The 21,485-nt window shown below is 44.5% G+C and overlaps 2 protein-coding genes across 2 annotated transcripts in view; one reads left to right on the forward strand and one right to left on the reverse strand.

The window, feature by feature from the left end:
* The window catches only part of ZNF142 (zinc finger protein 142), a 411,120-nt gene that overhangs the window by 369,527 nt on the left and 20,108 nt on the right, over positions 1-21,485 (reverse strand). The window lies entirely within an intron of this gene.
* Positions 793-21,039, forward strand: LOC134393302 (motor neuron and pancreas homeobox protein 1-like). Its single transcript, XM_063118333.1, has 3 exons — positions 793-1,222; positions 18,987-19,147; positions 20,728-21,039. The coding sequence occupies exons 1-3, from the start codon at positions 793-795 to the stop codon at positions 21,037-21,039; spliced, it is 903 nt and encodes a 300-aa protein (XP_062974403.1).

A 21,485-nucleotide genomic window follows, 5' to 3' on the forward strand; every position in this document is an offset into this window, starting at 1 on the left:
CATCAGAAAGCAGCTTAAAACTGGAAACACAGAGCGATAGACTTTGCAGAACTGAGTTTCAGGGTCGCTGTCCTGAGGCAGGCCGCCATCTAGCCGAAATGCCTTCCTAGCTGGAGAGACAAGAAGACTGCAGCGCTGATTTCGAGCGCTCTCGCCATTTTGCCCGAGAGACAGCGCCGTGCAGCGCAACAGCCTGATTGTCCCCGTTACGTTCGGTCTTTTCCTCCCTCTTGGGAACAGCAGTCTCTATACCCGGCTGTCGGGAAGGGGGCTTTGCAGCAAAGGAAGAGGCTCTGGGGTGGGGTGGAGATCGAGCCCCCTCTAAGTCCCGGTTACTGCCCAGTCGCGCCCTCCGCAGCTTGCGGTTCCTGACTTGGGTGGCAGCAGCAGCAGCTGTTCGCCCTGTCATGGAGGATGGCGCAGCGGTTGGAACAAAGGGGAGGGGAGCCAATAGATAGGTAGGGAGGAGATTTCAAACAGTCGCCTCCTCGTGTGCCAGGCGAGCACAGCACGGAGGCGGGAGGAGAGGGAGGAGCCACTGCCGCCCGAGGGCAAGGAGCTAAAGAGGAGGGAACGAGCGGAGCGGCCAGGTGTGCGCTGAGGAACCGACGTCTTCCCCAACACCCCTCCTCGCCCCCAGGAAGGCACCTGTGGAGGCGGCTGCGGCTGGAGACGGTTGTCCGCCGAGGAGAGATCGTGGCCCTGGGAAGGCAGCCCAGTTCAGGGTGGCAAAGGGCCCCGCAGGTCTCCCCAAAGGCTCCTCCGAGGGGCGGGGGCGCAGAGCGGGCCCAGATGCAGAAGCCCATGGAGAAGTCTCACAACTTCCGGATCGACGCCCTTCTGGCTGAGGAGCGCCCCCGGCCCGTGCAGAGCGCCTCGCCGGAGAGCTCCGCCGGGAGTCCCGGTGCCTGTGGGCGAACGGAGACGCCCTCTCCGCCGTGCGCGCCTTCGAGCGTGGCTTCTTTGCCGCCGGCCGCCTTCATCCCCAAACCCGGCTTGTTGAACTTGGCCCCTCCGGGACTGGGCGGCCTGCCAGCCATCTACCCGCCCCCTCTCTATCCCATCCCGGCTCTGGCGGGCCATCACCCCGCTTTCGCTTACGCCACCGCCTTCCCCCACCTGCCACAGCCCGGCGCAGAGCACTTGAAAGTGGCCGGCTCCCTCCCGCTGGAGCACTGGATTCGAGCTGGGATCATGGCCCCCCGCTTTCCCGACTTCCAGGGTGAGTAAGAGAACCAAGGTCCGGGTATCCGGAAAGAAAGGAGCCGTGCGCCCAGGGCGCAAGGCTCAAGTCTCTCCAGAGCGCACGGCTTGGACATGGGAAGGCATGGCCCCCAAGGGGACCGACTCCCTCAGCCTGCGACGCCCCCCACCTCGCCCCGGCATGCTAGATCCTGGGAAAGAACCGCCTTCTTCTGGCAGCGCTCTGCATTCCCAAGCGCTGTCCAGGGCGCGTGTCCTTCCCATCACCCACCATTTCTGCTCCTAGACAGCGCCTGGCCTCTTTCGAAAGCGTCTCTTAATCGTGAAAGGGGCAGGCAGAAATGAAGCGAAAACGAAATTAAAGCAAAAGCTCCGGGTGTGGGCGGCTGATTGCCCAAACGCAGAACTAACGGCTGGAATTCGCTGCCCCAAGATGTAGCGATGGTGGCCGTTGGCTTAGATGGCTTGGAAAGGGCGTTGGATTGGCACCTTCGTGGACGGTAGGTAGTCCTAGCAGAGGCTATTACGCCTCTGAATGCCAGTATCTGGAAGGTAAATAAATGGTCTCCCTGCGCTGCTCGCGGGCTTCTCAAAGGCATCGGGTTGGGCATTGTGGAAAACAGGATGCTAGAGATGCACTTTGGATCGTATCCTTTAGAGCTCTCGCCTTACGTTGCTCTCTCCAACTGAAGCATGAGTTACATTTTATTGATATTTTAGACTAGCTTATTACATGCAATTTATAAAATACTCCATAGGATCATCCACACAACTGCCTGGAAACACTTGTAGCCCAATCTTATTCTTTCTTATTCTTCAGTGCTCTTCCAGCAAGTTTCTGATTAAGAACATTTATATCAGCTTTCCCTTCTCTACAAATATGTTGGACTACAACTCCCATCACTTCAGCCAGCATGGGATGATGGGATTTATAGTTCAAGACAACTGGAGGGCAACGGGCTGGGGAAAGCTGATTTATTTTATACCATTCTTTGGACTGGGTTTTGTTCTGGGCAAGTTTGCCTGCTGAAAAGACTAGTGTATTTCAAAAGCTTGCCATTAAAAAGAAAGAAAAAGCAAAAGCTACTAAATGATATCTAGGACTGTAAAACAACAGCAACAAACATTTCCCCACAGCCTGACACATTTTAACTCTTCTGGCTGCAGAAAAGTCACTGGACTCTCTGCCCAACTAAGGGTGCCTCCTATGCATGTTTAGACAGAAAAAGTCCTACATCTCCCAACATGACCCGCATGCTAGGAGTTGTAGGACTGTTTTCTGTTTAAACATGCATAGGATTGTGCCATAAATTTATTAGGAGAAACTTCTTAATGGCATGAGCAGTTCAGGAATTGAACCAATGACTCTGGGTGGTGCAGTCTCTCCTTCACTGAAGATCTTCAGGTAGAAGTTGGACAGCCATCTGTTAGGGATGTTCTAGCTCTGGTTTTCTATATCCAGCAGAGGTTGGACTAAATGGCCTGCAATCCCCCTCCAAACCTTAATTCTATGAAATGCAATCTTCAGCCTGACCTTTCTTGGGAAGCAAATCCCACTGAGTTCAATGGGACTTACTCCCAAGTAATCATAAGATTAATCATGGTTGTTTTCCTACAGTCTTCCCAGAACATCTAGGCCCTGGTTAAGCAGAAGTGCCTTGGGAATGGAGGTGATTTAAACTGTAGTCCAAAGTATCTTGATTTTGAAGGAAGTGCCATTGAATGGTGGCCAAGTCAAGGTGATTAAGGTTAGAATGCTAGTCTCTAAAAGGGAGCACTGTGTCAGATTTCAAAAAGGCAAGGCAAGATTAATGACCACCTTCAAAGGCCTGATCTTAAATATGATTAAGACTAAACGTGTGTGTACAATGCATGCAATGTATTTTACAAATAATTGTTCTCATTACTTTACAAAACCTCATAATAGAAACATCACAGGGCGCTCTGGTACTCCCTATGTAAACCAAGGCATTGTCTCTTTGACATTCATAACTAGTACATGGCCCATTTAATTGTGTGTTGTTTTTAACAATAATCATTTGGAAAGCAAATCAATAAGTTGATCAGAAATTCAGGCCTAATCCTCTCAAAGAGCAGATGGGATAGCAAATTCATGTCTTGACTGTACCACTCCCCACTACAGTGACTACACATTTGGACCAGCATGATTGAATGCATGTTTGTATGACTGGTTCCCTGCACATGGAAAGCAAATTTCCACGAAGAGAAGGATTTTAGCATAGCCGCCTCCCTGAAGTGTTAATTTTTCTTCAAGGCAGACTGTGTCTATGTTTTGGGGAGCATTCCATTATGTGAGCAAAAGCCTGCAGTTTAAAGTGGCACCATCCAGATGTGGCGTAGCCCAACATCTACTGTTTATAAGAACGTCAGCTCTTGAATAAAAATGACAGGTGGTCTGAAAAGTGGATGGGCGTGGCCGACTGCTGTCCCCTTCCCTAGGGGATTTCTTGATCCTAAACACATTTTCTTAAGAAGTATTATTCTTAAAAACTCAAGTGTGCAATCCTGTACATATGTACTAGGAAGTAACACCCCTGTGTTCTGGGTTTATTCCCCGGTGAGTATTGTATGCAGCAGGGTTCCATCTTCGTGCCTTCCAGATGTGTTGAGCTGCAGCTCCCATAATTCCCAGCCAACATGGCTGTTAGGACTTCAGCCCAAATAGCTTGGGGGCGGGAAGGCGGGCAACTGAAGTCAAGCAGTCAGACCCCAAGTAAGCTAGCCTAAGCCTTGGAATTTCGGTAAATAGAAAGTGACTGCCTCGCTGCAGAAATAGCTTGGAATCCAAATTAAGTCAGGAGGGTTGGATCCACAGTTATAGTCCTACTTAGAGTAGACCCATTGAAATTAATGGGCCTTGAGTTAGCCACTGGCTAACTCAAATCCCATTGATGTCAATGGGTCTACACCAAGAAAGTCTTAGTCTGGATCCAAGCCAGGTTGTTTTCTCTCGGCGGCCTTGTGTCCCTTTCCGCCTACAAGGCAGCAGACAGAGGAGAGGAGACGGCGTCCGAAATTGCCCTGAGCGAAGGCTCCGGGCTGTCGGTGGGATGCCCCCTCTCTTGTTCATGTACATTACACAGCGGAGTGATTAGTGTAACACCCAGGCTCGGCCCAGTCCTCTCTCCGGGAGCGAGAGCTGAGCCCAGCGACTCCTCGGCCCCGCTGTCTTGGAGGCAGCTTTTCCCACATCAATCACTCGTCCCGGGGCAGGGGAAGTTGTAAAAGGTTTTGAACTTTAATCCGCCCAAGGTCTCTCGGTACTTTTGGCGGAGGGTTAGTGCAGTTAATTTGTTACCAGTTTGAACACAGGGGGAAGAATGTCTCGATCTGTTCAACTCGAAAACATCAAGGAAATATCCGGCATAAACAAACGACCAGAAAAATAAAAGAAAGAAAGAGAGAGAGAATGAATAAAAGACGGAAGGGTTTTCGGGTGTCTACTTTCTGTATTTATTAAATTGCAGGCTCTCTTTTTACACAGCTGGTTCTTAAAGCGGCTTACAATAGTAAACAAAATTTTAAAAGCTGAAACAAATCTTATGTGGAGTGGGAGAGGAGAGGGACTTCAGGTTCTTCCTGCAAAATTTAGAATTGTTAAGATGCCTAAGGGTTCAGTCAAATGCTTATTTAAACGGAAAATAACTCCTAGGAATTGTAGGACTTTCCCCGCCTATCTAAACATGTATACGATTGCGTCCTAACATGCTTAAATCTGGCGACTGACTTCTATTCAAAATGTTAGTATCTCACTAATTTTATACAAGACTTGCTGGCTTTGGCTGCAATCCTTTCGCACACTTACCTGGGAGCAATCCCATTGAATGCGATAGGACTCGATTCTGAGTAAACATAGTTAGAATGGCACAGTAGGGAACTAAGTAAATCGTAATTCATATTTCAGAATGTCTGAGATGTAAAAGAATGAATTCCCTGATTTCAAAAATTGTAAAAGATCAGAGTTAGGGAAAGTTTGGCAACACGGATCCAAACTAAGAAGCTATGGAGATTTTGTTGTAAAGACTAAAAACAAACACCATTTTAAGTTCGTTTTCAAACACCGAATAATTATTCATCATCTGAAACATATTCATTAAATGTTTAGTGGATTATTACTAAACAGCTTGACAGGTTAATCAATTAATATAATTGTCACTATTAAAGCTACAGTGTCTCAACAGTGGCATTTCGAGGGCAGAATAGAAGGACTTCTGTCAGTTACCCCAATTCTTAGTGGAAATAGTTTAAATGCTTGATCTGCATGGTTCTCCCCCCCCCCACCAGTACCATAGCTCTAGAAATTATCTTCAGATAGATAAATAGGGGCCAAATCTCCATACTTCTTTGTTTTAATTGAAGACTATTCAGCATAGGAAAGAATTGATCTAGTATCTCGATTAATCCCTTTATCTTTGAGCCCTTTTCTGTTTTCCTCTCCCATGCATTTAAAAGGTTATTTTCCAGAGTGCTTTTACTCCTAGATTTTATTTTAATTTTAAAAATAAGACCTATAATGAGAAGGAATGGTTACATCAGTTGGTGGATGATTGGGGTGGCTGGCTGCAAGAAATGACCTCTTGCAACATCAGAACCTAAACCAGGTAAATAAATATGAACATTAGAATACAACATTAGAATTCAACTTTAGGCCAATGGATATCAGGGCTTTTTCTTCAGATGTTTCTATCAGTTTTATATCTGGGCATTTGTAGGTTGCTGCATCCCTAGGCTGGAGGCAGAGAACATGATTCTATGATTCTATGAACATACAAGAGTGCAGACTTAGCCTCATAAGTATGTCTCATTGAGTTCAGTGGGGCTTACCCCCAGATGAATGGGTACAGGATTGCATGTGAGGATGCCACATTGAACTCCATTGGGCCATATGTCCCAGTAAGCCCCATTGAACTCCATTGGGCCATACTTCCCAGTAAATATGCATAAGAAATAAGACAATGAGAGCTCCGTCTATTGGGCGGTATAGAAATGTAATAAATAAATAAATATCAATTTGCCACGGTCATTACAAAGCCACTCCAATGAAAAGAAATTACACTGCCATCATAATGTGCTCTGAACCAAGCTTTGGCAAATCTCCAGTGGAAGAGAATTTCCTACCTGAACAGGAAACACCTATTTGCTTTTGTTGCCCTAAATTTGCATACAGATGGTAAATTCTGGGGCCATCCCCAGCCTAGGGCACTTTAACTGGAGATGTGGGCTCTGAAAATCTGGAGCTTATTCTCCCAGCTGAGAGTGGTGGACTCTGATGGTGCTGATGTTTTGTTCCCCTTTTGCTCTATCTCTGAGCTGTCCTAGCATATTGCAGCCTGGTTTGTGTGAGATGATCTCTGAGGCACATGAACCTACCTACGCGCGGCCTTTTGATTGTAGAGCCAAGTCAGTAGGACGGTGCTTGCTACAGGGTATGTTGTGCAGCAAGATAGTCTCTTTCACTAATAGCTTTCCCTCTATCTAAGACAACGACAGAGCAACTTGTGGTCCTCCAATTGTTTTAGCCTACAACTTCCATCATCCCTCTCCATTGGCTATGGTGGTTAGGGGTGATGGGAGGTGCAGTCCCAAAATATCTGGGAACCCCCCTCCTCTAAGAGTTCATAATCAAGACTATTAAGAGCAGAGAGTTCACATATCAATATTCATCACTCTTTGGTTGAAACATCAACCAAACACTCTTTGGTTGATAACTCCCTTGATTGAACTGAAAGTGACAGAGCTTTCTTTGTGACAGACTTGGCCTCAAACATAATAATGCTTTGTGGAGGACTTTCAGTTTTAAGATCCAATGATGTACATAACATGCACGTGTGAATGGGGCCACAATTATCCATTGCAGGAGTGAGGAATGGGTGGCCCTCCAGATGTTGTTGGACTGCAACACCCATCTGGGTAACATCCAGATGTTTTGCGTGCCAGCTTTCATCTGCTCCAGCCAGCATGGCGAGTCCTAAGGAATGCTGGGAGTTGTAGTCCAAAACATCTGGGTTGATGTTTGGGTGGGGGAAGTCATGTTATGTTAGCCTTCCCCAACCTGGTGCCTGCCAGATGTGTTCTAGTCCAATGCCTCTGGAAGGCACTGGGTGGGGAGTGAGTGATAAGTTATCATTTTAGCAATAGCTACTGACTTCATGGATCTTTCTTCTCTTCCCTTTCCAGTTTTCTCCTCAATTGCAGCTAAACATTGAATTTTGCCATAGGTGATTTTACCGTAGGTTATTATTGGTTTTTTTTTTAGTTTTCCCCATTATTATTTCGTTTGTACAATGTGTGTGCATGATGCATGCAAGCATCATGAGTCAGCCAAAGTTAAGCACTTTGAATTTTTAGGCTGCAAACCCCTACCGTATGGTTTCAATGGAAGAGTCAAGCATGTGCTTAACCCTCCCATGGGTTAAGCACCCAACAATGGGACTTAACAGTGCTTTGCTAGATAGTGGCCATGTAAGTGATTCCTTCCCACCCTTACAAGTTTGAATAGACATTTCTTTTTAAATAAACTTTTAAAATGTATTAAAGTCAGGGTGGGGAGAGCAGAGGAAAGCCAAACCTGCCTAAGCAAGCCTCCCCAACTCCCATCAGCCATGCCAGCATAGTTCTTGATGGATGATGGGATTTGCAGTCCAACAATACCTGGAGGGGCACGTATTCCCCATCCCCGAATTAAAGACCATTAGGATGCAATCCTGTGCATACGTAGACAGAAAAAAGGGTTACAAGGCTCAGCATGCCCCATCCATCAAAGTTGGTTGGGGAATGCTGGAAGTTGTAGGACCTTTCCTGCTTAAACATGCATAGGATCGCACCTTGAACTACCCTGTTGTAGTTGGGGAGGGGGCGAATGAAAAGGAGGGTGCCTTCCAGTCACTTTCGTAATGAATGCTTGTAGGCAAGGTGGCGATTCTTATCTGTCTGTGAATTTGGTAATATTCCTGATGAATTATCGCAGATTCCGAAGACGCCCCTACCGCTGCATGCTGGAGTGGCTCCCATAGGATTCAATGGGGCTTACTTTCCCGGAGTATAAGGTTGCACTGGAAGAGTCTCTGGAAATGCAGGATACCAGCAGCGCTACTTGCCAGGCCTCATCGGCCGATCTGTTCCTTTCAAAAGTCGTCTGGGGAAAGTGAGATGGGGGCTGGATGGTGGGTCCCAGAGCTGATGGGGAGGGTGTGTGTGTGTGTGTGTGTGTGTGTGTAAGGTTTCGCAGATGTCCCTTCCGATATGAGGGGGGAGGAAATTGTTCTGGGCGCAAATACCTTGTCATGTTTACGCTCCGGCGGGCAGGGACAAGCGGGGATTTCACGGCTCATCAGCCGGTCAATGAAGCGGGCGAGGATCTGTGCTGGGGAAGGGCCTGACCTGGCGCATTTCATTAAAAGAGGAAGACCCTGGCAGAAGGCGAGGGCGAGAAGGCAGAAAAGCAAGCGAGTCAGCTAAGGAGCCCACGAGGCCGCAGTGGCGAGAGAGAGAGGGAGAGGGGGAGAATCCATTGGGGGGGGGGGAGGTATTTCTCTATTTACTCGATTTCTACCCCGCCTTTTTACCAAAAATTGTTCGGTGGGAATCGCAAATCCGAACTCGTGAAAGGAAGTCACAACACAACGTGCAGGCGTTTGCTATATAAATAAAAGCATCAATCATGAGATTATAGCTAAGGCATTTGTTTAATTTTTCCTCCAGGATTTTTTTTAAATCAGCCTTTCGCAAACTGGTGTCCATTAGATGTGTTGGACTACAATTCCCACCATCTCCAGCCGAGAATGATGGGATCTGTAGTCTAGTCAAGAGCAATCTCCTTTACTCTGACTTAATTAGCTCAGGCAGAAAGATCGAACCAAAATCCGGGTCATGCTGCACTCTTAGGACCGATTCCGATGCGTGCACGTGTCCATGAATAAGAGGGTGCTTCCAGACGAGGCTTTTATCACAACCTCCTTTGATTGGTAGCACTAGGAATCTTCTGTCTGGAAGCACCACAATGTAGAACTCCTGTAGTACCTTCATTGAAAAAATCTCGTTTGAAGCGAAAAAGTCAGGTGGTACCAAAACGAAACCTGTCATGTCCGACCTGTGATGATGACTCATCCACACATGCATCCGTGAAGTAAGGAACATGTGCCCATAAAACAATAATCAACGGAGCAGTTCTACACCAACCTGGTGGGGGCGCTGGAGAGCGGGGCGCGCATGTCTCTCCTTGCCCTTATTTGCAAAAAGGGCACTTGCCATCCGTACTTGATGCTGCTGGTTTAACACTCCCACTCCAAACCAGCTGAATCACATTGCAACCTGTGCTACCTGAGTTGCTACTGGCATTGTTGCAAACGCACTACCTGCTAACCAATCAGGATGGATCCGTGCCTCTTCCACTCCCTCCCCTTCAAATAACACCTGAGAATATATTCGGTCTCTTTATTCACTCAGGTTGCCACCATGAACATACTTACTTGAACCCTGTGAGAATATATTTATAAGCAAAAATTAATTAAAAAATAAAATAAAAATGCCTTGGACCTTTATGGACAAATAAGACGGTAAGTGGACCAACTCTGGGATCCTCAGCATATACAGAATAGAAGCGCTTTCTGGTTCTAGCCATCACAAGAAGTCCATCCAATACAAACTATGACCGGGCCAATACGAATGCGGTTCAAATTCAGTTCTGCATCCGGTTTCCCATTCTAAAAATCTATGTATTATTTACACTGAAGAGTCCCATTGGTTTCGACCCAGTGGCCCCTATGCAAAGATCGAGGAGCAATAATAGGAAACATTTATTAGGGTGCAATCCTATGAATGTTTAGACAGAAAAAAACTTCCTACAATCCCCAGCAATGCTGAGATATGTAGGATTTTTCTCTCTCTCCAAACGTGCATAGGATTGCGCTCTTAGTTGGTTTTATGTATTCTCTCTGACTCTCCTTGGAATCCTGGGAGCGACTGCCTGGACCGCCAGAAATGTTGGGCCGAAGTCCGCCAGGGATCCGAACTCAATAGCCCAGAACCCTGCCACGAATAAGGAAAAGCCGGGCCAATCTGGTGGACTTCGTTTGGGTCCGCTGAGACCCAGGCAGCGCAGGCTGTATCTTTTCCCGAGAGGATGCAGACAGAGGTACATTCTGGCGAGGCAACGGTTTTAGGCATCAACCTTGGGTAGTATCCAATGTTAGTCCTCGCTGAGCAGATCCATTGTAATGAATGAGACTTACGTTTAGCTTTGCTTTCAGCTCCGTGCAGTCTGATCCTATGCATGTTTACTCAGAAATCAATTTCAATCAATTCATGGGACTTACTCCCAAGTAAACACACGTGACTGCTATACTAATCATGGGCAAAACAGTGGAATGCCTCAAAGAAAACTGAACCCCTCCAATATCCCCCTTTGATAGATTTATCTAAATTGTCTCTTCTCTGTAGATATAGTTTATATCAGTCCTCCCCAATCTGGTGCTCCCCAGATTTTTTTGACATCAACTCACATCAGCCCCAGTTAGTATGGCCCATTGTCAGGAATCCTGGGACTTATAGTCCAAAATATCTGGAGGGCACCAGGTTGGGGAAACCTGGACTATACTATAAACATTTAGCTATAGCTAGAAACAGGGTATGGGTAGACATAGATTTTAGTTTATCCCCATTTAATAAATCCTCTGTTTGATATCCCACCAGCGTTCGTCTTTAATCTCTCTCTCATCTATCTGTCGCAACCTTTGCTAGGTGTACTTGTGCGTGTTTAATTATATTGTATTTATATATTATTTTGTTAGCTGGCCTGAGCATCTTGTAGCTGGGCAGCTAATAAAATTATATATATAAATTCAATGTAATTACAAATACATATGAACAATTAATTAATTAAGGCAGCCCTCCCCTATCTGAATGTCTCTACTGACAGTATGCGCCCGAAATATGATCACCGCTCTCAGTACTTTCTGATCTCATTGTTTACAATCAGGACCCCTCATATCTATTGCATACACGTGAAAGTCATGTCGTGATAGCACTTAATGCATATGATGGAGTGGACTCGAATCCGCAGAAGCTTATGCTGCGGGACCCTTTTGTTGGTTTTGCTGCCGTAACCGAACACGGCTCTCACTTTGCAAACAGCTGAAAAAATAAACAATAAACCCGATTCTAGAAATTGACAACGTGTGCGTAGACGCAGCCAAAATAAAGCACGATTCACAACCCCATTGATTTAAAAAGGGAGAATTAAGCGCCGGCGTTGCTCTTTCGATTTGGCGAAATTGTGCCGAATGCTTTGGAAACGCGCTCCGGTGATAACATCTTCGCTTCTGTTCTGATCCGGCAAACCTACATCCCATCCCTGGGCGACGGCTTGGTGAGAACATGGATGTTTTTCTCTCCCGATCTCATCCCACCGTAGTTTATCGGATGCTGGGCTCGTTTCGATTTCGGGGTGTTGATGCAATCGCCGCCCAGGTGTGATCTTAACTAGGCGTGTATGCCGGGAACAACTTCTCTCGTTCCCAGCCCTTTGGGCTGAACATTGCGGGGTTTCAATGACAATAAAACATTACAAGCAAGCAATGCGCGAAGTCGTGGAACGAAAAGACGTCCCAGAAAGCAGGGGCTGACTGCTACTTTCCAGTGGGAGAGAAGGCTGTAAAAGATCGCGCCGCAGCTGCTGTGTGGGTGGCACCCTCCCTCCAGTCCTGGCAAAAGCAGCCCTGCTTTCCCGTGCTTGTGCCCAGGTGATGTGCCCGTCATCTTCCTGGCTTCAGCAAAACAAAGCAAAACAAACCCTGCTGACAACCAACAAGCAGAGGAGTCCTTCGATCCTGCATTCAGACGTTCCCTCTGCCTGGAGGATCGCGATGATGAGATTTATTGCGTAGAAGTGTAGTGTTTTAATTGCCTCGTAGACCATTAAAAAAAACAAAACGCGGGGGGCGCATCCAGCAGGGCGATCCGGTTAATTAAAAAAAGAAGCTGGGTGAATAAGGGCAGGGGGGGGGGGAAATCGAAAGCTAAATTAAAAGTCTCATGATGATCGTTGACTCGTGGGATTGAACGTGTGCCGATCAGATGAGAGGTGGACATTTATCTTCTTCCCAGGTCAGGCCCCTTTAACGGGGAATATTTTCACTCTCCTGTCGTACATGGAGGGCGATACAGAATGTCTCGAAGGGTAGTTTGTAGTTGCTGCGGGAATGGCGGACCCCGAGAAAGCACCAGGTAATGAATTGCTACATTTTTGGCATAGGGGACAAGAGGCAGTGGAGGCTGGTGGCTCTGATTTCAGAGAGGCAGTGAATCTGCTCGGAGTTTCAGATAGAACTAGTCAGAAATCTAAAGGAACTATCCAAAGTGCTGAACACTATCACCAAACTGGCTTCAGCACTTTGGATAGCTCATGACTTGTTCTGAGCAAATTTACTGCCCCACTGAAATAGGAGTCACCAGCCTCCACTGCATAGTGGCCTAATTTATTTATTTTTCTTTCTTTTTTCTTTTCTTTTTGGTCTATGTAGAAATTCACATTTGCCCAGAACAACTGTGAACAAGGCAGGTGTATCTTTTACATTGGGATTCCTCAGCTTGTGGCCCTCCAGATGTGTGGGGCTACAACTCCCCCCTCCCCACAACCAGTATGGGACTAGACTCTTGCCATACTCCAGCTGTGTCATTTTTGTGGTGGTGGTGGAGGTGGTGTGTGTGTGTGTGTGTGTGTGTGTGTGTACGTACATGCACACACATACAGAGTCATTTTGATGTGTTAGGCTGAAAATCTAAATTGCATCTTCCTTACTATGATAGTAAAATGAAAACAATAAACTAACAGTGCAGTCCTAAACCCCTTTTCTCAGAATGGGGACTTACCCCCCTAGTAAGTATATTTTTGATTGTAACCTAAAGAACCAGCAGTGGTTCCGCTCATAACCCTCCCAAATTTGGCGCCTTTGACTTGGTAGGGCTGTCCCTGAAATCAGTTAAGCTAATGAAATTGATTGTGTAGAGGATGTATATAACAATTCTGAATCTTGATACATAAAAATCTCAATCCAGGTAGAGTTGGTCATGACAAAGGTAGCATTCTGCTTGTCAGTAGGACTTACTTCCAAGTAAAAATGCATGGAATCTGGCTGCACAGCTAACTGAAACCAATGGAACAAAGCAGTCATGATTTCCTGGAATAACTGGGTTAGATCCAGACTTAGTTAGAGTAGACCCACTACTGCCTCTTGACCCAAATCTGCTCTAATTATGACTAAGATTGGAATCATTCAACCCATTGTTAGTCATAACTAACATTAGCTGGATCAGTGCTGAAGATAGTTAACTACAAAAACATAAAAAGTAAACAAAACAATAAATTGTACTAGCATTACTAACCTCTATATTGTTTCTGACTTCTGTAGATAGATATTATGCTCCTGACAATTTTCCTTTTGCTTCCATAAATTTCCATTTTCTATCATTATTTCTTGGCTTCCAATAAGGGTGGATCCCTTAATCCATTTCCTTTTCTGTTGCTGCTAAATATTAAGTTATTTTTGATAGCTGTATTTAATTTTTGATAATCAACAGTATGTGATAGCTGACATGTTATGGTATTCATCGTTTCACAGTATTTGGTAGAAGACAATGCTAAATATAATTTATTGTCTTCTACCAACTACTGTGAAACAATTGAATACCATAACATGTCAGCTATCACATACTGTTGATTTGGTAGTATTTCACAATAGATATGCAGTGATATTTAACATTTGACTGTATTTGATAGTTGACATGCCATGGTATTTAGTTATCTGACATGTGGCTGGTTATGAAATTTCATGCTTCTGTTGTCCAGTGATAAAACAATCAAGAGATGCCAACAAGTCATGATCACTCACATTTTGGGGCAAAAACGTCACGATCAGAATCAGAATTTGCATTTCCATTTTGAAAAATCACGTGTGAAAGTGGAATGGTGAAACTGGACATTTTGGTGAATATCGTATATTTCTGAATATTTGTTTCCACTTTAGGACAAGGAATCTGGCACACGGAAACTTAACAAGTTCATTTGGCTTTACCCCATGCTTGGTTCAATGTAAAACGGCTCATTTTCAATGAAAGTTAATCATTGTCTGAGTTCTTTATTGCAAGCAGTGGTTTCAATGGGACTTACAACTTGATTCTGTACATTGATTTCAATGAACTTATGCAGACCTCTGTATAGAATTGGTTGCTAGCTATTCCTAACTTGAGCCAGATTGGGACCATTCTGCTTAAATTAATAGTTTGTTTTAAATAAACTGGAATAACAAAAATAAAATCATTCTGTTGAAAATGCTTCACTTTATACTGAAATAAGTTGTATTTTCAGACAACTCCTACTAACTAGCCAAGACAAAGGAACTCCTATTAACCAGCTAGGTGTTGTTAGACTCCAACTCTCATCAGCCTCAGCCACCATGGCGAATGGTTGGTGTTGATGAGTGTTGCAGTCTAACAACATCTGGAGGATCACAGGTACCCCACTGCTTTCATAGGAGCTTTGCTCTAAGGATTCTTTAGGGAAGCGATTTCATTCAAATTACCACCCCATAATAACCTCCTGTCAGGGAACAGGAGCAGCAAGAAGCTCTATAACATAGATGGCTTAAAGAGAGGATTTAAAATTAAGATACAAGGCAGCTAAGGCAAGGAAAGCTAAAGGCAAATGCTAAATGAAACTCCTTGTCAGCTGCTTCTAGCAGTGGTTTATTCGGAGCAGGGCTCACAGGGACTACTTTCACCACTGAATGTCTGTTCTCTGTTTAGTCAGGGGTAGTAAAAGCTAATACTTTTTTATTAGCAGGGGTGATGACATCATTTGCCTCCACCCCAGACTTCACTGTTCTCTCTGAGTTAGCTACAATTCTCACGAGAGCTGGGGGCTGGGATGAATTTCCCTAGCAACAATATATTGCTCCTTATTGTAACATCAAGTATTTCAGCTTTACAAAAGACCTGCTTCTAGCAGAAAACTCCTAGAACTGGTTTGTTGATATGGACCAACAGAGCTGCCTGCATGTTGGACTCTCATTGGGGGTATGGCTCTGGAGACTGTAGCAATGAACGACTGAAATTCAAAAGTACCACTGTTCCACTGACTTCTGACACATAACCAGACAGTTGATTTTGGATGAAAAAGGAACAAATTTAAGCCAGCCTCTGGGAACTGAGATCATCTCCTCAGCAATCAGGGCTTTGGGGTGTCTATGGGGAGCCTTCTCATGGGTATGGCGATTTCCCTCCCCAGAGCCACCTGTTTGGTTTAGAATGTGTGCAGGTATCAAAGTTTGCATGTTTGTCTAGAACTCCCATAATGTTTTTCTGTCCTTGCCTACTTTCACCACTGAATGTCTGTTCTCTGTTTAGTCAGGGGTAGTAAAAGCTAATTCTGGAGGCAGCTCATAAAGCTGGTGATAACAGGGGAATCAAGCAGCCTCCTTTTTCTTCTGCCCATGTGGGGGCAAGCGGCCTCCCTCAAAGAATCTTTTGTTCGGCCTGCCCCATGATTCAGCATTGTGCTCTGATAATGGCTCATTAGCGAGATAGGTGCTCCTAGGCCTCTGTGGAGGAGGGCTGCCTTTATCTCAGCTCAGGACAGCTGGAGGTAATTAAATACACCTTAGGCTAATAAAGGAGGTTTAATTTCACCAACGGAATTGATTGTGATTGTTAAAATGAGCACTGATAACATATCAAGCAAGTTAATAACAGCACAGGCAATAAAATCATTACTTGGAGGGAAGGCAGTGGCCTCAATGTGTCTAGCTTATGTCTCCTCATTGAGTCTGCTAGGCCTCATATATATAATCAAATACCACTGGCAGTAAGGAAGTACTACCATAGATGTTCTTCTTTTTAAATTGGATAGGATATATCTGTGTATATTTGCAAAGATTTTCACTCCCTATGAAAAGTGCCATGCCTTCAATGATTTTTGGAGGGCTTTTTTTTTTTTTTTTTACTGTGTGTGAAGACAGAACATATTTGCCCAAACAGAGTGAGGGCAATGTTTCCTGCTTTTACTCTGAATTGGCTTTGTGATGTTAGCAGTATGTCAAATGTACATTGTACATTGATGGTGCTATATAAATAAATAATAATAAATAAATAATAATAATATCTGATTGGCTACATCAGGGGTGGGGAACCTCCGGCTGACCAGACCCAAATCCAGCCCTCCTGGGAACCCAATCTGCCCCTCCAGGGTTTCCCTGATGGGCACACTCCCTTTTCTCCAACCACCAACCCTATGGTAGTTTCCTGGCTTTTGTGCAGTTTTCCCCTCATTCTAAAAGGTTGAAATGCCTCTCTTAAGGCTTAAGTACAGGCAGTAAGAGCTTTAAGCTGAAATATGTTGGTCTTTTTGTATTTGACCCCACCCCTTTTGATTTTAGTCTTGCCCCTTTGCCTTTGGCCCCACACACTATTGGAATGTGGCCCTCAAGAGCTTTGACAAAATTGAATTTGGCCCTCAGGCTTAAAGAGAAGTTCCTCACCCCTGGGCTACATGAAGGTGAGATGATATTATCAGGTTGGCCATGTGATCTTCCATTGGCTGGGATCATGTAGCCAGGAAGAAGTTGCTTTTTTAAAGGTGATGAAGGAACTGCCCATAGGGTGACCATATGGAAAGGAGGACAGGGCTCCTGTATCTTTAACAGTTGTATAGAAAATGGAATTTCAGCAGGTGTCATTTGTATGCCACTTATACTCTGGGTAAGAGGCCACAGTAAGGGCAGAATATGGAGAAACCGAATGGTTTCATGTTGGCAAGGGCACGAGATAGGGATGTATATTATCACCCTTTTTGTTTAATCTATACACAGAACATATCATGTGGAAAGCGGGTTTAGATCAAGATGAAGGAGGGGTTAATATCGGAGGGAGAAACATTAGCAATTTAAGATATGCTGACAACACCATATTATTATTTTTGAACAGCATATTATTAGCAGAAACTAGCAATGATTTGAAATGTATGCTGAAGAAGGTCAAGGAAGAAAGCACAAAAGCAGGACTACTGTTGAACATCAAGAAGACTAAAGTGATGACAACAGAGGACAATGTAATTTTAAAGTTGAAAATGAGGAAATTGAACTAGTGAAGGATTATCAATAACTTGGCATAGTTATTAAACAAAATGGAGACAATAGCCAAGAAATCAGAAGAAGGTTAGGTTTGGGAAGGGTGGCTATGAGAGATCTGGGGAAAATCCTTAAAAGTAAAGATATAACATTGGAAACCAAAGTCAGGATTATTCAGACCATGGTATTTCCAATCTCCATGTATGGATGCGAAAGTTGCACAATGAATAAAGCAAATAGGAGGAAAATCAACTCATTTGAAATGCGATGTTGGAAGAGAGTTTTGCTGATACCACGGACTGAGATTATCCTACTTTGGATGTGTAGCAAGAAGAAATGACTCACTAGAAAAAATAATAATGCTAGGGAAAGCAGGAAGACCAAACAAGAGATGGATTGACTCCATGAAGAAAGATATGGTGTTACAAGATCTGAATAGGGTGATTTACAACAGTTGCAGCTGGAGGTTGCTGGTTAATTGGTTCATCATAAGTTGAAGTCGATTTGAAGGCACATAACTAACTAACTAACTAACATTTGTGTGCATGCAGCACCTGGTGAAATTCCCTCTTCATCACAACTGTTAAAGCTTCAGGAGCCCTGCCATCTTTTGTATAGTATAGCTAGGGTGGCCAGATACAAAAGAGGGCAGGGCTCCTGCAGCTTTAATGGTTGTGATGAAGAGGGAATTTCACCAGGTGTTGCATACATACAAATGTTAGGGCTTAAACTAAAACAACAGGACAGAAGGACTATTTGCCAACCCCTATACTCCCACAGTATTGCTCATTCATGGCGATAATGGAACTGTTTTTCTGGCAAAGTCAAAATATATGATGAAACAGGAGAAAAACTGGATGCTTGTAATCAGACTTGTAAAAAACAACCCATTTGATTTATCTGACTTATAAAGAACAACTTATTTGATTTGTATAAATCAATTTGACTTTGTACTATAATGTGTTTCATGCAGTTGTGTGCTCTTTAGCATTGTTTTGTTTTGTTTCCGTTCAACTTCTGCCCTCTTTGGTTTGTTATTCCCCTTTGCATATGGTCACCCTACATTTGGCAGTGAACAGCAGTTGAATAAGTATAAAAGAGGCAAACAAAGGGGCAGTTTTGGGTGCCATCTTGCTCCCCAAAGGGCTACTTTCATTGCAAAAAAATCACCTATGAATATCTGGCACAACTCTGTTGTAGCTAAGGTTTCCACATTTTATTTTACTTTTTACTGCTCCTTTAACTACTAATAGGCTACTAGTTCTGTGTTGTTTATGAAACTCTGCACAAGGCACCATGTACATTGATCACCCTTGATAAAGGACATTTCAAGAATGGCTGTGTTTTAAGCTACCAGTGTAAGATAGCAAGTGCCATACAGGCACAACTTATAAATATATTTAACTTGCACTGCACACATGCTTGCTTGACATAGCTCAAAGCAACAAGATACTACTCAGTTTGTTTTAGGTGGCAATTGGAGGTTTTTAAAAAGTTGTAAGCATGTATTTCTCTCTCTCTCTCTCTCTCTCTCTCTCTCTCTCTCTCTCTCTCTGGCAGCACAGTAGCAAATAGATGAAGCTGCCTCTGACCACATCCTTCTGGACCATGCACATCCATCCTGATTTTCTCTTTCCCTTTCAGCTGCCCCACAGTCTGGACTGATGGGCAAATGCCGTCGACCTCGAACAGCCTTTACCAGCCAGCAGCTTCTTGAGTTGGAGAACCAGTTCAAGATCAACAAGTACTTATCGCGGCCCAAACGCTTTGAAGTGGCTACATCACTGATGCTAACTGAGACACAGGTACAGCTCAATGGGAGAGACTGTGTATGAGAGGGGTGGGGACCCCTCCAGGTGTTGCTGGACTGCAATTCCTATCATCCCCAGCCAATAAAGCTAACAGTGGAAGATGGTGGGAGTTTCAGTCCAATAACATCCAGTCTGGATACACAACACCCACTCTGGTGTATGGCCTTCAGAATTGGGAAGGAAAGCAGTTACAGTTGGACAGGGCATTCACAGGGCACCTAGTTTTCCCTTGAGAATGCATACAGCAATCATATTTTTAAATAAATTGTCTCAAGTAGTCACGCATTTGCTTCCTGTTTATGTTCCATGGAGTTGAAATGGAACACACATCTGCATTGAACACTGAATAATAGTGTGGAGAGATAAGGGGATGTAGTTAATTTTTGCTCCAGAGGTTTTACCATATTGATATGCCTGATTACTGTGTATTCTTGAAAGTTACATAAGAATTTTTTTGGTATATACCATGCAATAGATGGGTTAAATCTCTGGGTTCTCTTAACTATTTTGTCTGTGAGCAATATGATTTGGGGTGTGTGTGTTATATTGCATACATTTTGTATTCCCCAAACTGAATTACCCCTAGGATATTTCCATTAATAATTTAAATAACATATGGACTCTTTCCAGTAATTTTGAACCACCTTGCCCCAAATTAGTTGCACAATGAAGACCTTCTAATCTTTTCCACTGGCAGGGTGCAAAAATAGATTGAGGGCCTGCAGCTTTCAATATTTCCTGGTGAACACTGCAGGCTATTTTACATGTAAATTTTATGGGACATGGAACTCTACAAAGAGAAAGTAGCTTCTGTACAGGATAATAAAAACAGGAGCATTTTTGTCCAATGGCCAAAAAAAGATAAGCCATTAGGAGGTTAGGGCTGTAGCAGTGTGGGGAATCTCAGGCCCAGGGGACAAATTCGGCCCTCCTGAATTCCCCAAATGGCCGTGCCCCCCTTCCCCAGCCCCATTTGTCCAACCACTAATCATTTGATGGTTCCTTGACTTTTGTGCATTTTCCCTCCATTCTAAGGCTTAGTTACTGGCAGCAAGAGTGCTAAGCTACAATATGTTGGGTTTGTGGTTTTTTGTTTGTTTTGTATTGTATTTTTGCCCCAGCCCTTTTGTTTCTGCCCCAGCCCCCTTTTCATTGGTTCCACCCACCACTGGAATGTGGCCCCTGCAAGCTTCTCCTTGGGTTGAAAGATGTTCCCTACCCTTGGCTTATAGCAAGGGAGCAACTCTGGTTCAGGTGGAACCATGGTGAGAAATATGGATGGGGAATATGGAAGACATAATGACACAGGCAAAGAGAAGACCTATTCTAGGGCAGAAATGGGAAACCAGAGCCTCTCCAGATAATGCTGGACTACAGTTCCCATCATGCCTGGCCATTAGTCAAGCTAACTAGGGCTGATGGGAGTCAGAATATAACAACATCATCTGGATAGCCACCATTTCCTCCATCATGGGTTGTAAAGAAAGAGCAGAGGGTTGGAAATACCAGGGTTATTAAGGAATCTCTTCACAAAGGGGTTCCTGTCATTGACTCTGCCTGTCCATCTCTCATAGGTGAAGATCTGGTTTCAGAACCGTAGGATGAAGTGGAAGCGTAGTCGAAAAGCCAAGGAGCAGGTGGCCCAAGCTGAGGTGGAGAAACAGAAGGGGTTGAGCAAGACGTCTGAGAAACTGCTGTCTGGAGAAATGCGAGGGCAGGACGATGGAGAGGAGAGTGGCGGTGAGGAATGCAAGAGGCACAGTGCCAGCACACAGTTCCTCCACCATAATGCCGACGCCTTCAGCTATAGCCCGGAACCTTCATGCTCAGAGGAGGAAGAGGAAGTGCAGAGCTCCACTCACAGGGAGATGAACTTGCTTTTATGAGCAGACCATAGGCCTGAAAAACAGGGCAGTGGGAGCATCCAGGAACTGGCTGTTGCCCACCAAAAATGGTGTTGTGATCTTCTTCTGCTAATAGACTAAAAAAGAAAGACTGTGCCTGGGCTGGTGCCTTGGTGAAACTGTGCCACTTAATTTATGTGTGTTTGGAATATATTTATCTCGTAAATTGTTCTGTTAGTGTATTTGGGAGGGAGGGTGGGTCCTACCTCGGTGTTCCCTCATCTTGATATAAAGACATCTACTTCAGCATTTCAGCAGGCTGTGATTTGCTTTGCCAGCAATGGTCTCAAAGCATTTTCATCCAAGTAACTGACTGAATCCAAAATGACACCGGAAGCCTTCCACCCTGCATTTAGATACCAGGCCTCTGTCCCTTCAGCCCTTAATGCTGAGGAGCAGATAAGAGTTTCTAAATATCATTTCAACAA

This window comes from Elgaria multicarinata, chromosome 2, assembly GCF_023053635.1.
Source record: "Elgaria multicarinata webbii isolate HBS135686 ecotype San Diego chromosome 2, rElgMul1.1.pri, whole genome shotgun sequence".
Lineage (NCBI taxonomy): Eukaryota > Metazoa > Chordata > Lepidosauria > Squamata > Anguidae > Elgaria > Elgaria multicarinata.